Source organism: Arvicanthis niloticus, chromosome 11 (genome assembly GCF_011762505.2).
Source record: "Arvicanthis niloticus isolate mArvNil1 chromosome 11, mArvNil1.pat.X, whole genome shotgun sequence".
Classification (NCBI taxonomy): domain Eukaryota; kingdom Metazoa; phylum Chordata; class Mammalia; order Rodentia; family Muridae; genus Arvicanthis; species Arvicanthis niloticus.
In genome coordinates this window covers 37,608,368-37,629,038 of record NC_047668.1, presented here as the reverse complement: position 1 = coordinate 37,629,038, position 20,671 = coordinate 37,608,368, and the positions used below count along the sequence as shown (strand labels likewise).

At 45.7% G+C, this 20,671-nt stretch overlaps 1 protein-coding gene across 1 annotated transcript in view; it reads right to left on the bottom strand.

The window, feature by feature from the left end:
* Allc (allantoicase) overlaps positions 1-20,671 on the bottom strand; it is a 32,065-nt gene that overhangs the window by 3,777 nt on the left and 7,617 nt on the right. Inside the window, exons 2-10 of the mRNA XM_034514503.2 lie at positions 18,338-18,545; positions 16,074-16,124; positions 12,103-12,190; positions 10,712-10,837; positions 9,435-9,514; positions 8,564-8,696; positions 3,271-3,426; positions 2,639-2,712; positions 745-853 (exon numbers count right to left, since the gene is read on the bottom strand). Of these exons, the coding sequence (XP_034370394.1) occupies positions 745-853; positions 2,639-2,712; positions 3,271-3,426; positions 8,564-8,696; positions 9,435-9,514; positions 10,712-10,837; positions 12,103-12,190; positions 16,074-16,124; positions 18,338-18,427 (907 nt within the window). The 5' untranslated portion in view covers positions 18,428-18,545. The remainder of the gene's footprint in view (positions 1-744; positions 854-2,638; positions 2,713-3,270; positions 3,427-8,563; positions 8,697-9,434; positions 9,515-10,711; positions 10,838-12,102; positions 12,191-16,073; positions 16,125-18,337; positions 18,546-20,671) is intronic.

The following is a 20,671-nucleotide window of genomic DNA, read 5'->3' as shown; positions in this document are numbered from 1 at the left end:
CACACACACACCTCGCAGGGTAAATTAATAAACCACAATCTGACAAAGAAAAACAAAAAACAGAAAAGGTTTTGAAAATACTTTATACCCACTAATAAACCTGACCTTCAGTGTATTGTTGAGCCTTCATATAATCAATATTAAAATTATGATTTGGAAGTCATTTAAAAACCAATCATCTAAAATATGAATATGAACTGCCACCACCTGCTATAGAGTCGGCTAAACAATCATGAGGTGCCCAATCTAATACTTTCATCACCTAACAGGTACTTCCGCAGCCCTCTTTGATTTTTTTTTTTAATATAATGGGCAACATATATATTTCATAAAAAAGCAATTACAGACTAACCAGGCTAATGTCCAAATTCTTTTTACGACTGGACCAACTTCTTTGATTTTCTCACAAGGCCTTTGTACCTCCCAAGGGGAACCCGCCTCACATCGACCTGGAGTCATGGCCCGTCTCTGTAAGTCTCTAGCTCACGGCCTGGAAACTCAGAACAAGCTCTACCTTAGAGCTACAGCCTTCTTCCTTTCAAAGCTTTCTAACAAGATGACCCTCAGAGCCGTGTAGCCAACAAGGGCCTCTCAGAGATACCGGATAACATATTAGAGGGACACCTCCTCAAAGCCATACAGCTGAATGGGTCGAACAACACTGCAGCCGACTCCCACGGCACCTGTTACCTGTACAGTGAACCTGGCAGCTGTACGGTGCTGCCTGCCTGGCTAAGCGCTTACCTTTAAAGTACTTCGTATCAATTTCAATTTGAGTGATGACTCCAGGATGTGCCAATCGGAAAACTGCCCACTCACAACCCGGGACCTGGAGAAAGCCATTCTCACTACCCTGGAATTCAAAATAAACAATAAATCAAAAGCCAACTTGGGTTTGAAAAAGCCAACCTAAGCACTGGCGAAGCTCACATACCATATGGTGTTTACTAAAAACAAGCCAAGTGTGGTGGCATGCTGCAAATCTGTAACCTCAGCACTTGGGAAAAAGAAACTAGAGAATCAGGAGTTCAAGGCCAGCCTAACTGGGACCCAATTAACACACAAGCACACTCACCCACAAGTACACACAAGCACACACACATACATATGCACACACATGCACACATGTGCACACATGCTATAATTAATTCATGTGTGAATTGTCCCCTTGCCTCTTTGATGGTCGTATCACCTCCTGAGTTCATCGTACTCAGCAAATTTTTATAAGTTTCTGATACAATTTCTATGTCAATGTCAAGTTCAAGAAGAATGTTAAAAGCACAAAGATGCTGATCTACTCAGCCTGTGGGTTCTCTAAATTCTTTGACCATCCAAAGCATGTTCTTTCCTAGTCATCATCTATCATCACGGCCATTGGTCTCTAAACTTTGCTTCTCCAGGAGAGGTCCGTTTGTATCTGGAAGGACTCAGTGACAGAAAATCAGACCCCAGAGAGAGGAGCAGCTATAAGTTTTTAATGGGATTTGCAAAACAAATGGGGTTTGGGATTGGTTTGGTCAGGGTTTCTTTAAACCGTTGAATTGGCTCTAACACCCGCTACAGTGTTTGGTGAGTCACAGACTCACCAAAACCATCTCACCCTAGGGAAAATAGACCTTAGAAGGGCATCTAATCCAGCCCTTCCAACAAAACTTACTCATCTCTTTTTGGATCACTAGCCTTCAAATTCTGAAGGACCAGCAAAGTGGCTCAGCTGATAGAGGCACTTGCTACCCAGGCCCAAGTTCAATACCCCAGATCCACATAATGGGGGGAAGAACCCAAGGCTGACAATTAATTAATTAAAGATAATTTAGACTTTTCTTTCTTTAGTAAATAAGTAGAATATTCAAAAAAAAATTGACTAGAGTGGCCAACAGGGCGGGTTTAGTCTTCTGTAAAATTTAGTATAATACTGTACCAGATAGAATAGTGAAAACACAATAGGAAATTTGAAAAAAATGCAGAGAATAATACAGGTTTGTGGGTCTTTGGTTTGGTTTGAGGGATTCTGTTGGCTTGTGTTTTGAGACATGGTCTCACGTAGCACAGGCTAGGCTCGAGCTCCCTAGAGCGTCCCTGTTTTCATTCCTGTTGCTAGAACGTTCTAACAGAGAGCAGCCCAAGAAGACAGAATTTATCAGCTGACCATCCCCTGTCAGCAGCAGGTATCTCAGGATGTCAAGTCAAGACCACAAGCAGCTGGCCACATTATGTTAATATCACGCTGTCCGTTTGATCAGATAGCCTTTTCTCCTCTAATTCAGCCCAGGGCCCCAAACCAAGGAATGGTGCTATGCACATAGTCTGGACCCTACATTAATTAACAAACAGTCAAAGCAATCTCTCCCCCAGACATGCTCATAGACCAGTCTCCTCTCCATAATTCCTAAGATTCTCTTCTCGGGTGATTCTAGGTTGTGTCAAGTTAACAGTTAAAACTAATGCACTAATGCTCAAAGGAGCTAAGGATGGCTTTGAACTCCTGATCCTCCTGCCTCTGTCTCCCCAGAGAGCCAAGCTGCCCAGCTCAAGCAGATCCCTCATGAAGTGCACTTCTCCATGATCTAACATGAAAGAAGTATTTTTTTAAACATTTTCTATAAAAACTCAAAGCTACAGCTGTTGCTGGCCTTACGTTTAACACTGGGGGTCTGTCCAGTCTTCTCGCAGTTTCCCAACCATCTTCTATGGACTTGGGTTCGCCGACACCTACAGGAAATAGCTGGGGTTAATAGACTGACCTTTGATTTAATTTAAATGTGGGAATGGATTTGCTGTCATTAAATTTCACATCCCACAATCCCAAGTATCACTACATAAATTAATTTTAGTAGAGTTGGCATTTCTATGAATTCGCAGCACAAGACTGACTGATTTAATTAGTTTTTCTCTTATATCTTCTCTATTTGGGCTGAAATTAAGAAGGACTGTGACTTTTTTTTTTTTTTTTTTTTTTTTTTTTTTTTTTTAGACAGGGTTTTTCTGTGTAACAGGCCTGGCTGTTCTGTAGACCAAGCTGGCCTTGAACTCACAGAGATCCACCTGCTGCTGTCTCCAAATGCTAGGATTAATGAATGGCATGCACCAATACTACCCAACAGAACCATGACTCTTGCTGACCCACTCCATATCACAGAAGCATTGAGTTACTCTCGTTCTCTGAAATAGCGCCCCCTTCACCTGGGGGCATTATTCTAGCCATGCCCAGCTTGTAATGCTGGAGCCCACATTTCTACACGAAGTCTGGCTCCAGGGGTTCCCACTCACCTATCATATTATTTGGATGTCCAAAGTGTGCATTACTAAATCCTACACAGATACCCCCAAAAGCAATGGCCACCAGGTCTACAGGTTCTGCAGAATCCAATGCAGCCCAGTCCCTCTGTCCAGTACCGTACACTCGAAGGCGTGCAACACCACCATCTGAGAAGGAAAGTGCCTGTGTTATTGTTGGAAAAGTTAGCTAGCTGTTGGTGTGTCATGGACCTTAAGGGCATGTCGGCCTTCTCCCATCTCCCTTCCCTCTATGCTTACAACACAGCAAGCTCACTGCCTGGGCCCCTGCAGTGGACCCTGCCCCAAGCTCCTGCAATGGACACTGCCCCAAGCTCCTGCAATGGACACTACCCCAGGCTTTTGCAGTGGACACTGCCCCAGGCTCCTGCAGTGGACACTGCCCCAGGCTTTTGCAGTGGACACTGCCCCAGGCTCCTGCAGTGGACACTGCCCCAGGCCCCTGCAGTGGACACTGCCCCAAGCTCCTGCAGTGGACACTGCCCCAGGCTCCAGCAGTGGACACTGCCCCAGGCTCCTTCAGTGGACACTGCCCCAGGCTCCTGCAGTGGACACTGCCCCAGGCTTTTGCAGTGGACACTGCCCCAGGCTCCAGCAGTGGACACTGCCCCAGGCTCCTTCAGTGGACACTGCCCCAGGCTCCTGCAGTGGACACTGCCCCAGGCTTTTGCAGTGGACACTGCCCCAGGCCCCTGCAGCAGACACTGCCCCAGGCCCCTGCAGTGGACACTGCCCCAGGCTCCTGCAGTGGACACTGCCCCAGGCCCCTGCAGCGGACACTGCCCCACTACAGGAACACTACAATTTGCCTTGCACCTGAGCAAATTTTTCAGGTCTCCCACACTACTTGTCATTCTTGGCCCCCAAGTGTCATGGTTCCAAAACTTCCTTCACTTGCCTATAGCACCCTTCTTCTACCCATCCCCTAGGCCCCTGTCTAACTCACCAGGTAACCATGCCTTCACTCCATAGCTCTAATCGCAGCCTGAAGCTACTTGTTTTGTTTTCATTTCTGTAAACCTCTGCTAATGCTGGTGCCGCAGATACAGGAGTATAAAATCCCTGCAGGGCAGACCAGTTACAGACTGTGTCACAGCCATGCAGTTCCCAGCACATGGCAGAGCACCAGCTTCCTTATGGCACTGCTCTAGTGAAGTCAAAATTCCACTGAAAATTGTCCATAGTGTGTTTGGGGTCAGGAACCCTCAGTGTTATAGCAGAAGACAGGAATTCAGGACCCAGCACCCAAGCACCCACACTGTGTAGCTCATGCCCACCTGTATCCCCAGCTTCAGAGAACCCAACGTCCTCTTCTGGTCCCCATGGGCACATACATGTGTGCATATATACACATGGGGGGGAAGGCTACTTAAAACACATTTGGTGTCAGAAGCAAACATTGGTGACCCTAAGACTCTCATGGTGCTGCTCACAGTGCATGTGACACAAAAAGATGGTCCTCTGAAAAGCCACTCACTGCTGAGCAGCTCAGCCTGACACAAGTCAAGCATAGAAGCGAACAGCTACCCAGATCCACTCACAGCCCCTGAACCTCACTGACAAGCCTCCTCCTTCATCAGGGTATGGCTTTCTGGGAGGCAGATGCCAAGCGGTTTTTGCAAAGACATTCATGTCTCTTAACTAAATGCTGAATCTAAGCCCCGTGTATTTAAACATTGAAAAAGAATTGGTGACTAGCATAGTGGCACAGGCCTTCAATTGCAGCACACTGGAGGCAGAGCAGACAGATCTCTAAGTTTGGCACCAGCCTGGTCTACCAGAGCAAGTTCCAGAACAGTCAGGGCTACACAGAGAAACCCTGTCTTGAACATCCATCAAAAAAGAAAAAGAAAAAAGAAAAAAGAAAAAAGAAAGAAAGAAAGAAAGAAAGAAAGAAAAGATGTAAAATTGAGTGTTCTAAAGATACTCTGATAACGAGTAGATAATCTTTGTTTTCAACCTATAAAACCAGACTTTGCTGGCATGAAATCTTAGAACAGGGACTATCCATCAAGAGGGAGTTAAGAGGGAGACACTGCTTCTCTGGTACCCAGATACAGTGCTTCATTTCAGCACTAAGATATTTATCTCTCAGGTATAAAGCTAATAGTAACCGTTAACGGTAAGGTTTTTCTTTATGGAGTTAATATCCATCCACACCTTCAAAATAATGAAAGAATTTCAAAAATGCCTCTCTATCCTCAATGGCTCAATGACAGCATCCTAGTAGATGACAGTTCCTTCCTATCCCTTCTAAAACTGTATCCCAGGTAGAATCATCACAGAACAGCAGGGAATCAGCAAAGAGACAGGAGAAATCTCGCAGAAGTGTCCACCCCTCACCTTCAACCAGGTCAGAAGACAATGGCCAACTGAGAAAGTACCCAGGTACCCTCTAGATCCAACAAGGCAATTTCCCAGCAAGGCAAGGCTTGCCCTGGGAAATGTCTGAGACATTCTTTCTGCTCTTAAGCTTCAAGCCAGTTGGGTTGAACACATGAGGTTGCATTTGCCATACCAAAAATAGAAATTTCTTAGGGCTGGTAAAATAGCTCAGCAGGTAAAGTCACGAGCTGTCAAGCAAAAGGGAGGACCTGAGTTTAATCCCCAGAATCCTCATGATGGAGAAAAGTAATTCAAGTTGTCTCCTGGCCGCCACACTCATACCAGACATACTCATGCGCACGCGCACACATAACACACATATAGCACGCCTAATGTAAAGCTATATTTTTTTAAATGGAAATTTCTTATGGATTTACCTAAATACTTCAGCTGTTTTTCTAGTTGTCATCATTGCTTCATACAAGCAAAGACCATGTCATCTGACTAACAGTACACATTTCCTGAACCTCCACACTCAGCCTGTGTGGGGTGGTAAGCTATCTATGTGTTTACCTGACAGTCACTAGCCCTGTCTTCATGACAACTACTGTCTCTTAGCACTGCTCCACATGACTTCTGGATACACTCAGTCCCTTTGTCAAAGCGGATGCCCCCAGAGTTGGCTGAACTACCAAGTAAGGAAAGGCCACCCTCTCCTGTCTCTGCTCACATGTCCCCTTCCACTGTTTTCAGAATGGGTGGTATTAGCAAGCTGATACTGAATACACCTGTTCAGGTCTTTCCCATGAGGGCATCTTCCTTCATACTGTGACCTGGAAGTAAATTTAGTTACAAACACTTGATTTTTGACCAAAAAAAAAAAATTCAAAAACAGACAATTTAAAAAGAGGTATGCATCCTCTTCAATAAATGGAGCTGGAGACACTCGATATCTACATGTAGAAAAATGAGGGAGGCGGTGATGCACACCTTTGATCCCAGTACTTGGGAGACAGAAGGAAAGCGGATCTCTGCAAGTTTGAGGCCAGCCTGGTCTACAAAACAAATCCAGGACAGCCAGAACTCTTATACAGAGAGATCCTACCTTACCAAAAGCAAAAAGAAAGAGAGAGTAAAAATAAAATTTTTCCATCTCTCTCACCCTGCACAAAACCCAAATCTAAGTGGATCAAAGGCATCAATATAAGACCTTAAACTGCTAGGGGAGATATTTCACATCGTGAAGATAAGGATAAATTTCTGAATAGAGCTCCGTTAATGCAAAAATTAACCTTGAACTGATGGAATCGCATGAAATTAACAAGTTGCTGCTCAACAAAGGAAGCAATCACCAGAATGAAGACATGGCCTATATAGACTTGGGGGCGGGGAGCCGTCAACACTACATCAGACAAGAGATCAATGTCTAGAATATACAAAGAAAAAATGAACAAATAAAACCCTCTAATCAGCCGGGCGGTGGTGGCGCATGCCTTTAATCCCAGCACTTGGGAGGCAGAGGCAGGCGGATTTCTGAGTTCGAGGCCAGCCTGGTCTACTGAGTGAGCTCCAGGACAGCCAAGGCTATACAGAGAAACCCTGTCTCGAAAAAAACCAAAAAAAAAAAAAAAAAAACTCTAATCAGTGAATGGGCTGAACTGAATAGACAGCTCCCTAAAGAAGAAGCACAAACGGCCACTGTCTGAAGTGTTCCTCGTCCTCGGCTAACAGAGGAATGCAAATTAAGACTTCTCTGAGACCCCATCTTACCATCAGTCAGACTGTCTTTCATCAAGAAAACAAATGGCTGCAAAGACAACTTTCCAAAGAAAATATACCAGTGACCAGTAAACACACAAGTTATATCATTAGTCACCAAGGAAGTGCAAATCAAAACAACAGGAAGACATCACCTCACACTGACCAGGTGACAAGACACTGGGAGGGAACTGAAAAAGGCAAACCACCTTATACATGGCTGCCATTCTGGAAATTTCTCAAATCCTCAAACACAGAGTTATTATATGATCCAGAAATATCAATCTTAGGTATAAGCTAAAGACAGAAATATCCAGACAGACAGACAGACAGACAGACAGAGAATATGTATACGCTGGAGTTGGAGAGAAAACTCAGTGGTTACAAGCACTGGCTACTCTTCCAGAGGCCCTAAATTTGATTCTCAGCATCCACATAGCTCACAAGCATCTGTAACTCTAGTTCCAGGGGATCTGATGCTTTTGTCTGGCTTCCATAGGCAAACAAGATATACAAGTAGGCAAAGCACTCATATATATAAAGTAAAACAATCTTAAATTCTTATTATAAGTGAACATTAATAGCATAGTTCATTATATCCAGCAGGTAGAAACAAATGTCTACCAATGAATGAACAGATATATAAATGGCTCTAACCATAAAATAGAATGTCACTTGGCAAAAGAGGAATGAACTGCTCATACTGGGGTACGAGATGTGAAACTCACAAAGAATTGATTAAAAGAATTTTTTATCCAAAAAAAAGGAAAGACAAGTCAGTAGGAGACATGGAATTCCAGTTCCAACACATCTTAAGTTGATACATTTTCGTTTCTGGTTTTCCAGACAGGGTTTCTCTGTAGCTCTGGCTGTCCTGGAACTCCCTCTACAACTCACTCTACAGACCAGTCTGGCCTCAAACTCAGAAATCTTCCTGTCTCTGCCTCACCAACAGTGGGATTAAAGGCGCCAGCCACCACCACCTAGCTAAATTGTTAGATTTTCATTAGCTACCTATTGGTGAGTAGAGTATCTATTTCTTAAAGCACAAGAGAAATCACAATCCTAAAATACACCAAACTCGAACTGCCAGGGCAAGGTGGCTTATTTTGTATTCCATGTAAACAGGACAATGTAAGAAGAAAAGTCACACACGCCTGTCGAAGGTCTCTGTCGCACATACCTGGGAAGATGTTGAGTCTGATATGAGTCCATCTCTGCTGCGAATTAACAAAAAAATAGTTGTGGCTGGAGTCAGGCTCCCCTGGCTTAAGCTCCGACATGGGAACCAGGTAATCCCAAGAATGCGATTTCAGCTAGTGATAAATACAGAAACGTCAGCATTGGCTCTTGAGACCAGCACCCTTTTATCCTGTGCAAGCATTAAGGAAGGAGAGTGCGATGGCTGCTGAACCAGAACCACACAATTCTGGCACAATGACACAGTTTCATAATAAACAAAGTAAACTTCCCGTTGGAGACTTTTTTTCCCCTATACTGATAACATAGGTAACGGTGACACTTGTAAACTGATGGAGCTTTCAAATGCCGCTTTCTTGATTCTTAAAAGAAACCAGAGTGGTAATGTGGGCATTCAGCTAAAACCCAGGGCTTTAAGCCCGAGGAGACAATTGGCTGAAAGCTCGCTTCTCAGAAAGCTGGCTCATTCACTGTTCCCAGTTAGACGTAGATCAACACATTTTTACCAGACAAACTTAACACAAGAAGAAGGTGCCAAGCCCCATTGTTTATCTTAAGTTCATCAGACACAAAGTTACTTCATCAAGTCACTGTGGGAGGTAAATGTGAAGGGTTTCCTAGTAGGGCCAGCAGCAGTGTGCAGCCACAGAGGGCACCCAATGACCCTTCAAGGCTGTGAACAGCCAGGCCATTCTCCCACACAGAAGAAGAGGAACCACTGAGGAAACCTACTGTTGCACTGCATCGATACAAGAAGTACAGCATGCCAGATGGTGCCTCCCAGACAACTGCCTCACATACCCAAGCCTGCAACAGTCTCTTTGCAGTCCTGGCACAAAGAACCAGCATCTTACCTCAGTAATGGCTTCAAATTCCTCAGGTGTCGCTGCAGCTCCCATCTTAACTCCCCTTGGTGGAATGTTTGACATTGTATCTGAAGGCAGAACAACCACACAGGATTCAGGGTTGAGAAGCCAAGAACAAATTCTCTCTCAGGTGATGTGTGGCAATTGTCATCTATACAAGAGCCCCAACGACATCCTTGCTTTAGTCACAGAATTAATGATTAGGCTTTAGCATGGCACCTGGGGTCCCTCACTGGGTAATTTGCTAACTTACTTCTCAGAGGGCAGTGGAATACGTTGGTACCACATTTGCTCATTATTTCAAGTTAGGCTAAATCCCACAGATGGATCACTCTGAGTTCAAAATACCTCAAGGTTAGTTCCACAAGCTCTGCCTCCCCGAGTATCTGTTTAAGGCTCAGAATTTGCCAGCTCAGAAGCAGCAGCATCTACAAACACTCAAAACACCTCTGACTTGTCTCTCATAGCCATGTCTTATTGTGGAGTCTCATCCCTAAGACCGTCATTAACTTCCCCAGGAGCCAAGTCGTCTGAGGATAGTAGGACCAGCTCACCTGTGCAGAGCCTGTCATGGTACTGTGCACACAGCACTTTGGCAGTATCAATGTGTCCAGAGACACAAATTTATACTCCTTAAAAATGTGTGTGCACTCATATGACCATGTATTAACTAATTGAAATGTCAACAACAGATGATGCAAATAAATTATGAAACCTGGATAATTTACAATAAATTACAATATCCAATGTTCCCAGAGGTAAAGAGGAGCACTAAGAACCCCAGAGCTGCTACACAGTGGTGACTGCTATGTAGCTAGAAGTGGGCTGGAGCCCCAGAGCTGCAGTACTGTGGAGCTGCCTAGGTAGCTGGGAGTGGGCTGGAGCTTCTAGCCTGTAGTTACCTTAGCTCTGGTTCCTTCATGCCCACCTTTATGTCCAGCTCTACCACCAGACCAGAGGGTGTCTCCATCTTCCCCAGCAACCAGCTCAGCAAATGCCCCCACACAGAGAGAGCACAAGGATGCACCTCTGCAGACCTGAGCATTGTGGGGATGGATGATGGCCACTATCTTGGACCAGCAAACATTGTTAAGCTGAACATCACCTCAGGACAGCCCATCAGAATCCTAAGTCTAAGACTCCATTGTAGCCCAACAACCTCAGAGCACTGGCACCTTTACTTCTTACAGAAAGATGAGCACCAGGCTGAGTCAGAGGAGCCTCCCATCCCACAGTCCTCTCTGAGGTCAGTGGCTTCCACATACCTTCACTCAAGTTTGCTGCTTGAATTGACATTCGAGGAGCGTAGTTCCCTGAGAAGTAAGAAATGTCCACGTCGATACCACGAATAATGCCTTGTATTCCCAGTTGGATAACACACCAGTCATGACCTGTTACAGGACCACAAAAACACCCATAATGTTCAGGAGAGAACAAGAACACCCATGAGGTCCCATGGGGAATGACCAGAACACCCATGGGGACCCATAAGAATGACAGGAACACCTATGGAGCCCCATGGAGATGACAGGAGTATCCATGAGGTACCATGGGGGATGAGAACAGCATCCTTGAAATCCCATGGGAGATGAGGAGAGCACCCATGACAACCCAATGGGGAACGACAGCAGCTTTGAGGCCCCATCTTCCACCGTAGAAGCACACATTCAGGGTAATTTTCATAATGTGACCACAAAGGTCCACCATGACCCACAGGGTCCTCAATTCTAGTTTCAAAAAAAAAAAAAAAAAAAAGAATTCAGAGAGACCAACTCAGTTTCCAAGCCTCTCCTTTCCCACTATCATGCTAGGCAAATCACGGATCTCTCTAAGGCTCGTTTCTCCAAGCCAGGGAAAACATTTGCTTTTGAAAGCTTCCATTTAGCCACCATAATGTAGAATTCTGCCAGCCTGGCTCTTCTACAAACTTACTCTCTACTCTTTCAGAGTTCTCTACAGCCTCCATTCTATCCATGCCCCAGTATGCCTATATACCTAGCAAGCCTTCAAGACACTAGCTTCACAGCAGAGCCCACCACCAGCACTCCAGAGTCTCACATAGTACAGGCTCAAACTAGCAAGTTTTACCTCTACTGAGTTTACCTTGAGCTCCTGATCCTCCTGCCTCCTGCCTCCACCTCCAAGGCTGAGATTATAGGTGTGCCCCACCACGCATGGTTTATATAGTGCTAAGGATCAAACCCAAGGCATCCTAAATGTTAGGTGTGGTGATTTGAGTGGGAAGTGTCTCCTGTAGGTTCATGCATTTGAACACTTGGTTCCGAGTTAGCAATTTGGAGAGCCATAGGAGGTGGGACCTTGCTAGGGGAAGATGTCCCTGGAGACACGCTTTGAGCATTTGAAGCTACTTCCAGTTTCACACTCTGCTTTGTGCATGCTGTGACAGATGTGACCTTTCAGCCTCCTGCTCCTCCATGCCTCTGCCTCTTGCTATTATACCTTCCCACAATGATGGACTCCAGCCCCCTGAAACTAAGCGCAAAATTAACTTTTCTCTATGAGTTTCCTGAGTCATATTATTTTATGACAGCAATTGAAAGATGACTAATACACTAGGCAAGCTCTCTACCAGCTGGGTTTCATCCTCAGCCCAAGCAGCCACCAAGCACCGCGTGGGAGAAACCCCCCTCCTTACCTGGAATTCGTTTACGCCTGGTCTCCCATCCGTCCACCCATTTCCCAAACTCAGTGTATTCATGTTCCTTAAAAATCGGACTGTTGCTCTAAGAAGATGGACAAGGGATCGTTACCATTCATGAAGAGCTTGGGTTACCAGCCTGTCAGGTTATAGCCCAGAGAGATAGACAGAGAAAGCATACAAGGACTCACTGGAAGTGTCTGCCCACCTTCATGCCCAGCTCTACCACCAGACCAGAGGGTGTCTCCATATTTTGTATCATCTGCAAACATAACTAACTCTTCTTGTCTGTGACTCTTGGTCCACAGAATGAACCACTATCAGCAACCAGGGAGCCCACACGCAGGCCCCATGAATGCTGCCTGTCTGCTGTGTGTAGGTGGAACACTTCCAAGGCAACGAAAGAGATCATGGAGCAGGTCACCAGGCCAGGTCATGGGAAAAGCCACTGGAAGCTTGGGGTCAGGATAGACACTGGTGACCTTGCATTGTAGGTACTGTGCTACCATCATGGTGGGAAAGCAAAAACTCCTGGTGGTGACGATGCCAGCTCAGGTTCTTAGAATGAACCACTGAGCAATAGGCTTCATCTTTGACAACCAGGATGACTACACAGCCTCAGTGGAGTATGGTGACATGGAAATGACACATGGACAACCTCTCACAGGGCAAGCAAGCATTCTATGAGCTCCCAGCCAAGGGCCTGTAGGGCAAGCTCACCTCCTCAGTATACCTCAGTTCCCTTCATGGGTCAAAGGCAGATGGTATTAGTGCTGTCTCTCAACAAAGGCCACCACTGAAACGTGCCAGGATGCATAAGAAGTCCCCATGTTTACTTAGACTAGGAAGCTGGCAACATTTTTGTCTTTATTACAGATCACCCTTGATCTAATCACATAAAATATTCCAAAGTCCTCACACTCCAGGTTGGGTGACGGGAGAGAAAAGAACTCTGTGGAAAAGGTGACGATTGCATATTTCAATAAAGAAACTAAGCTGGCCCTGGGGCTCCCTCACAGCCCAGAGCCTGCTCTACAGTGAAGTTAAATATTGAGTGGATCACACAGTTAAATGTGATCCACTCAAATGTGCATGGACAGAGAGAGGGGACAGTGACAGCCACTCAGCAATGAAAAGGGCAGCCTGGGTCTGCAGGGACCATGGCGGATACTCAGTCAGTGAAGAGAACATAGTTCCAGAATGCCAGGTACTTAAGACATGAGAACATTAAAAACTACAAAGTATATTATATACTTACAGATACAATTTACTTTAAAGTATAAGATTCAACAGACTTTTCTGCTATGGACTGGATGTTTATGTCCCTAGATTCCGACTTCTGTGTCAAAGCCTCCTGCCCATGAATTGGTATGACTATGTGGGGGCTTGGGAGTGATTTGTTCACAAAAGGCAGAATGCTTTATAGTTTGGATGTTAAACACTCCCAAAGGCCCAGGTATCAAACAAAGGCTTAACCCTCAGCTTTGCACATTATGAGGTGGTGCCTTAAAGAGGTGCTGGTAGAGCTGCTAAAGCCTGGGCCCTTTCTCTTTTGCCCCTTAGTTGCCTTCAGGTGAGCAGACACACACACACACACACACACACACACACATCATGATGTCCTGTGCTGCCACAGGTACAAAGCAACTGGCCAAGAAGTCATGGGTGAGGACTCTGAAACCATGAGGCAGAGATAACCTTCCCTCTTTAAAAGCTGACTCCTCTCTGACACTCTGCCTACTCTCAGGGTGGGAAGCTAATTGGCTGATGTCCTCTGATAGAGCTGGGTCCCATAAGAAGGGTTGAGCATCTTTTCTCTGTCCTGCACCTATAAGGACACAATGAAGTGACCCTGCCATCCTTGATCTTAGATGTCCAGACTCCAAGCTGTAGGAGCCTGTGTTTGCTGCATACGTCTGTGTGTGGTGCTCTGACACCAAACACTGACAAAAACTACTGCTGGGAAGCGTCCATTCTGCCAAGGGGAGGGTGAGGAGTGGGCTATGACCAATGAGCGAAAGGACCTTAGCTTAACTACTTACCTCCCTCCTTCCTCACCTCTCTCCTCCTCCCTCCCCTCTTCTTCATTCCCCTCCCTCCCTCAAAAAGGAGAAAAAAAATCACCAAGCATGATGGGGCACACCTATAATCCCAGCACTCACGAGACTGAGGCAGGTGAACTGCCATAAGCTCGAATCCAACCTGGGCTATAAAAGTGAATTCCAAGCCTGGGCTACAAGGGAGACTTTTCTGATTTAAAATAAATAAATTAGTAATAATAATGATGACAACAACAACAACTATTATTATTATTATTATTATTATTATTATTATTATTATTATTATTATGGGAAATGTAAAAACCCATCCCTAATGTTTTAAATGTGACTGGATATGCCCATGTGTGTCAGTGTGAGGGTATTGTATGCATGCTCATGGATACACTAGAATGTAAAATAGAAGAAATAAGGGCCTGTTCTCACCCTCCTACCCTTCTCAGTGTGGCATGTGGCCTTCGGGTCCTGGGAGCTCCTAACACCTGCATGAGCTCTGCATGAAGCCTGCTCATTCTCAAGGATGCTCCTGGAGTGTGTGTCTGGAGCTGCATACGCTTACCCACCTCCCCAGTGCCTTCATTCTATTCTCATTTTATTTCGTCTTCTTCTGAGTACAAAGTAAACTAGTATATAAACAGTGCCTTCAGAGTTATGTGAGTAACTTGCTCTGAGCTCAGCCAGGTCCTGCTCTGACAGAGTAGCAATCTCTAGGGCCCTCTAACCGAGGCTGATGGGCAATGCAGTCACACTCACTGACCTACTCCTGGGTTTCCCTCCCCACAGGTAAGACCCCTTATGCCTACATGGGTGATGACACAGTAGGGTTGTCTCTGTATTTATCTACTTTGGGGGCTGCCTGCGTGTATGTGAGAGAGACAGAGTATGTGTTTATGCACACAGGCTTACATGTGTAAAGACCAAAGATAGACATTCATGTCTTCTTTAACCATTTCCAATCTATTTTTTAACACAGGATCTCTCATGTAACCTGGAGCTCACCAATTAAATTACAATGCCTGGCCAAGACACCACAAGGATCCTTCTGTGTCCACTTTCCCAGTGCCAGAACTATAGGTGCAAGCACTTCGGTGACTGGTTTCTTTTCGAACTCTGGAGATCCAAACTCAGCAAGTACCTTATCCACTGAGCCATCTCCCCAGCCCTATCTTTCCACAGTTTAATTTTTTTAAGATTTATTCATTTATTTTAGGTATATGTGTAAACTGTCACTTTCTTCAGACACACCAGAAGAGGGCATGGGATCCCATTACAGATGGTTGGGAGCCACCATGTGGTTGCTGGAATTGAACTCAGGACCTCTGGAAGAGTTATCAGTGCTCTTTAATGGCTGAGCCATCTCTCCAGCCTCCTCCCCCCCAAGTTTAATTTTAATTTTTATTATTAATGAGGTGTGTGTGAATGCAGTGGAGGTGTGCCATGACATGTGTGTGGAGTCAGACAATAGCTTTCAGGAGTTAGTTCTTTGGTTCTATTGTGGGTTTCAGGTATAGAACTTGGGTTCTCAGGCCTATGAAGCAAGTCAGCCCACTGACCTACTTTTTAACCAAGAATGTCCTACCCATTGTAATCAGGCAGATGTCACCAAAGCTCAAGATGTGTCCGTTTTCTTCCCAGCCCAGGGTATGGAATTCGTATGAATCAAAGGGCGTACTCAAGGAGGTTTTTTTCCCTCTGGCAACTTGGCCCCTCCCTTCCTCTCCTGGCTCCACCAGTCCCTGTGTGTTTTCTGGGAGCTGATTTGGGTGTGTTTTCAGTAGCCTGATCCTTCCCACCCAGTACACAACACAAGCTTCTGTCCCAGACAGGCCAGCAGGTTTCAGTGTACACGGCTTCGGAGCTTCAGCTGAGCCAATCACTCCCCACATAAGACGCCTGTGTAGCCATCCATACCTTTATGAGATTTTCTGCAGGACCAAAAAAGTCATCCGTTGCAAACAAAACCTGAACAAAGAGAAGGAAAAGGAAGCCAGATGAAATTACCATAAATTAAAACACATTTTATTCCACCCTCTAGCGGAACATTAGGGGATGCAGTCAGTCAGAAGAGTGTGTGGAATGGCCTAAGGGAAGAGATAGCGGGGGTGGGGTAGGGGGGGTTCTCCTGCAATGCTTTGCAAGCATCTGGACTCAAGCCTGCTGCCTCCTGAATCATTTCTTCCGTTCTTTCTTGTGAGTCTCTTTTACAGTCTGGATGGAAATGCTAATGTCTCACACTTGGAATGTAAATAAACCAGCTTCTTTCTCTCAGGCTCATGGCTCTTATAAAGTTCTTCAAGAAATTTGTACAAGCATGTTCGGATCATAATCACCCTCCTCCCCTCCCTCTACTCTTCCCAAATCCACCCCCCTTCCTTCCCTACCCACCAAACCTGTGTGTCCTTTTTTAGCCTTGGGGTTCTTTTATAAAGAGATTTATGGGTGGAGCAGAGGGTGGGGTGGCTTGGTGGTTAAGAGCAGGGGACAGCAACCATGAGGACCTGAGTTTACATCCCCAGCACATAAAAAAAAAAAAAAAAAAGCCAGGTCTGGACACACACATACACCTGTCACTCCAGCACTGGAAGTTGGTGGAGACAGGAGGATCACTGGGGTCCCTGGCCATCAGCCTAGCAAAAGAAAAAACAGCAAACTCCAGGTTCAGTAAGAGATCTGTCTCCAGGAAAACGAGGCAGGGAAGAATAGAGGAAGAAATCCAATTTCCTCCTCTGGCCTCTGTGCACACCTGAGGACACACACCCTTGCACACAGACACATGTCCATGCATACAATACACATGAAAGAGAAAGAAGAAAAAGCAAAAGAAAGAAAGAGAGAGAAGGAAGGGAGGGAGGGACAGAGGGGAGGGAGGGAAGAAAACGATGCTCACTAGGTCACACCTCAGCTTTGGAGGCCACCATTCTCCCTATAAATGGCTCCAGGAAGATGGTGCTGCAGCAAGCTGTCCTGGTGATGTCCCCACTAAAGCAGCACACTCCTGAGTGAGGCAGAATACTGCTCCATTACCCACCAGTGAAGCACTTTCTCCCTGGGTAAAGCATGCTGTGGACCACTGGGTAGAAATGAACCAGCTAGCTGGGCACCTGCTCTGCTCCTTCAATCTAAGTACCATGGGACCAGCTTCCTCCCACTCCTACTGCCCTCCCTACCCTGCCGTAATGGACTACATCTCCCAAAGTCCTCCCTGACATCATGGACAAACTGCCCACCCCTTCATTGCTTCTTGTCCAGTATTTTATCATAGCAATTTGAAAAGTAATGAATCAAAAAAAAAAAAAAAAAAAAAAAAAAAAAAAAAAAAAAAAAAAAAAAAAAAAAAAAAAAACCAATACATAGAAGGCTATTGCTATGACAACCATGACCATGTGGGTGGGTCAGAGGCCTTTTAGAACCTGTTTGTAGTAGGAATGTGGAGACTTCGGAAACTCTGTTCCACTCTAAAAATAACAATACCATGGAATAATAAACTTTGCACAAGTGCAAAGCAAACGTCTTATAAAAAATAAAAGTAGGGGATGGGAAAAATTACCCAGTGGGTAAGAACCCTCACTATAGACATAAAGACTTGGTCCAAATCCTTAGTAATGTAGAAAGCCAGGTGTGGCCCATGCGGGCCTGCAACCCCCCACCCCCGGGGGTGAAGAGACAGGAGGATTTCTGTGGCTCACTGGCTGCCAGCATATCTGGAAAATGGCAATTTCTAGGTTCGGTGAGAGAGCCTGTCTCAAAGGACTACAGGAGAAAGAGGCGGGACACCTGGCATTATCCTCTGGCATCTGTATATGTACATTAACACACATGCAGTACGTACACATACATATACACACGCACACACACACATGCATGCAAATGCATGTGTTATATACACACACAACACACATGCACACATACATGTACACACACAGGCACACACACTCAAATACACACACGTGCTCACGTGCACACACATATATCCACATCACACATATAAGCACTTCTGCCCTAGCCCAGAATTGCCCAGGATTCAGTTCATCTCTTCAGAACTCTGGCAGCTCTGGGCCTCTTCCACAGCTGATTATACAGCCTGACCATTATTTACTTTAGGTCAAAGTAGCCTGAGTGGCCCCCTCAGTGTTTGAACCTAACATCAACTTCCTGCCCTTGAGACCCCTGCTTACCTTTCCTCCCACGCACTCAGAGGCCAAGTCAATCAGCTGGGTAAAGTCCAGAAATCTGGTCAATTTTCCCTCCTTTGGAGTATCGGCCATGCTTCCTAAAGTTGAGAAGGGCAGGCCCAGCCAGAAAGCTTCAAGAGTGAGGAGGTCTCAGAAACCATGCCTGGGGGCCCTCAGAGACAAGGCAATGAAGGTCTGGACTGTTCTTCACCTTGGTGAGAGTTAAGCAACCGAAACAGACAGGAAGTTAGAGACAGGTAAGAATAAACAGGACTTACCACAGAGATTCCAATCACAGCCACACTAGGCCATGTTGTGTCTTGATTACTGTCGTGGTCATCTTTCTACTTCTGTGAAGAGACATTATGACCAAGGTAACTACTGTAAAATAAAATAATTAGGGCTTCCTTACAGTTTCAGAGGTTCAGTCCATTATCATCATGATGGGAGTATGGCAGCCTGCAGGCAGACATGGTGGGAGAAACCAGTGAGAGCTCCATATCCAGACCCACAGGCAGCAGGGGAAGAAACATAATGGGCCTGGCTTGGGCTTTTGAAATCTCAAATGTGTCACCCCCAGTGACACACTTCCTTCAACAAAGCCACACCTACTCCAAAAAGGCCACACCTCCCAATCCTTCTCAAGCAGTGCTGCTCTCTGATGAGTCAGCATTCAGATACATGAGCCTATGGGGGTGGGAGGGGGGTGATTCTTATTCAACCTACTACAATTACCTAAAAGGGAAACAATAATTTTTAAAAAGAACAACTTGCTTTTAATTGTTAATTTTGAGTGCATTCTAGTAATACTCTAGAACAACCAGGCAGCAGGCACAACATGAGGCCTGTTTACTGTGGGAGCCCTGCATAGCTGGGCAGATGCTGCCTCAGCCAGAGACCAGGCCACAGACCTGTAGGATTCACATCGCCAGGAAAACAAGGAGGCTAACTCATATCTTATTTTGAAGTTGAGAAAGCATGGTAAAATAGAGAAGGGGTCCAAAGGGGCCCAAGGGCCTCCCTAGCCCTAAACTAATGGGTGGCCCTTGTAATCCCACCTGTCTGTTCCTGATGAGACAGAGAAAACCATATAAAATTAACATATTAGTGACTTTGTACCACTGCAGCAACAATACAGCACCTGACAGAAACAGTTTAAGATTTGGTTTGCCTCCAATTGGTTTAAGAATTGGTTTGGTTTCATCCAGACCAAGGCATAGGAGCATGTGACAGAAGTTTTTGTCAGGATACCTCAAGATGCACAAGCTATGACCGGAAGTGGGAGTAACATTCCCTGAGGACCCTCCTTCCAGTGTCCTACTTCCTCTAGGTAGGCCCCATACCTCAAAGTCTCCAGGACCTCACAGAGCCACACCACAGCTGAGGACCAAAGCATGAAGTTTGGAGGGGACATTTCACCTTCAAACCACATCTAAGGTCTTGGTATGAACTCAGTCACAGAAGCACATTACATGGGTGAGAAGTCAACCCTGCCTCGAAATTACAAAAACATGAGTGATATTGAGCAGCATTTTTTTCCAGTGAAACAGACACATATTTAGGAAACAGGCACCCCTGAAGAGCTGAAGAGATGATGCTGTTAGTAATGTACTTACTGTGTAAGGAGGGGCACCTGAGTTCAATTCCTAGAACCCAAACTTATAAATAAGAAAGAAAGAAAGAAAGAAAGAGAGAGAGAGAGAGAGGGAGGGAGGGAGGGAGGGAGGGAGGGAGGGAGGGAGGAAGGAAAGGAAGGAAGGAAGGAAGGAAGGAAGGAAGGAAGGAAGGAAGGAAGGAAGAGGATGGTACATGAAGATTGACACCCAAGGTTGGCGTGCACATGTCCACCCACATATGTGCACATGTGCACATGTACACACATACATACACACGCACTCATACATGAGCTCAGATTCTACAGAGAGAACACAGGAATAGCCAGTAAGTGAGCACCTCACCTGAGAAAGCAGTTCCTATGATCTTCCAAGGCTGGCTTGTTCCTCACCCTGTATGTGGAGCAACCCATCCCCAAGAGTGCCATGTGCGGCCCTATCTCCTCTCGTTCCCTGGCAACCCTACCCAGGCTCAGGGCTTATGATCAGCACATCCACCCATCTCCATGTCACCGATCTCCTAAGCAGCAGGTCACCAGCTCAAAATATCTTCCCCTTGGAGATCTACAACGCAGAGCCTATGCATCCTGCATCCTCAGCCATCCACACCCACCCTGGGTTTTCTCATCCTGATCAGCGGCATGCTGTCCTCCCAGTGACTTGAGCGGAACCTAAAATGTCTTCATCCCCTTCCTCTTCCTTCAAGTCAAATCCAGCCTGAGGA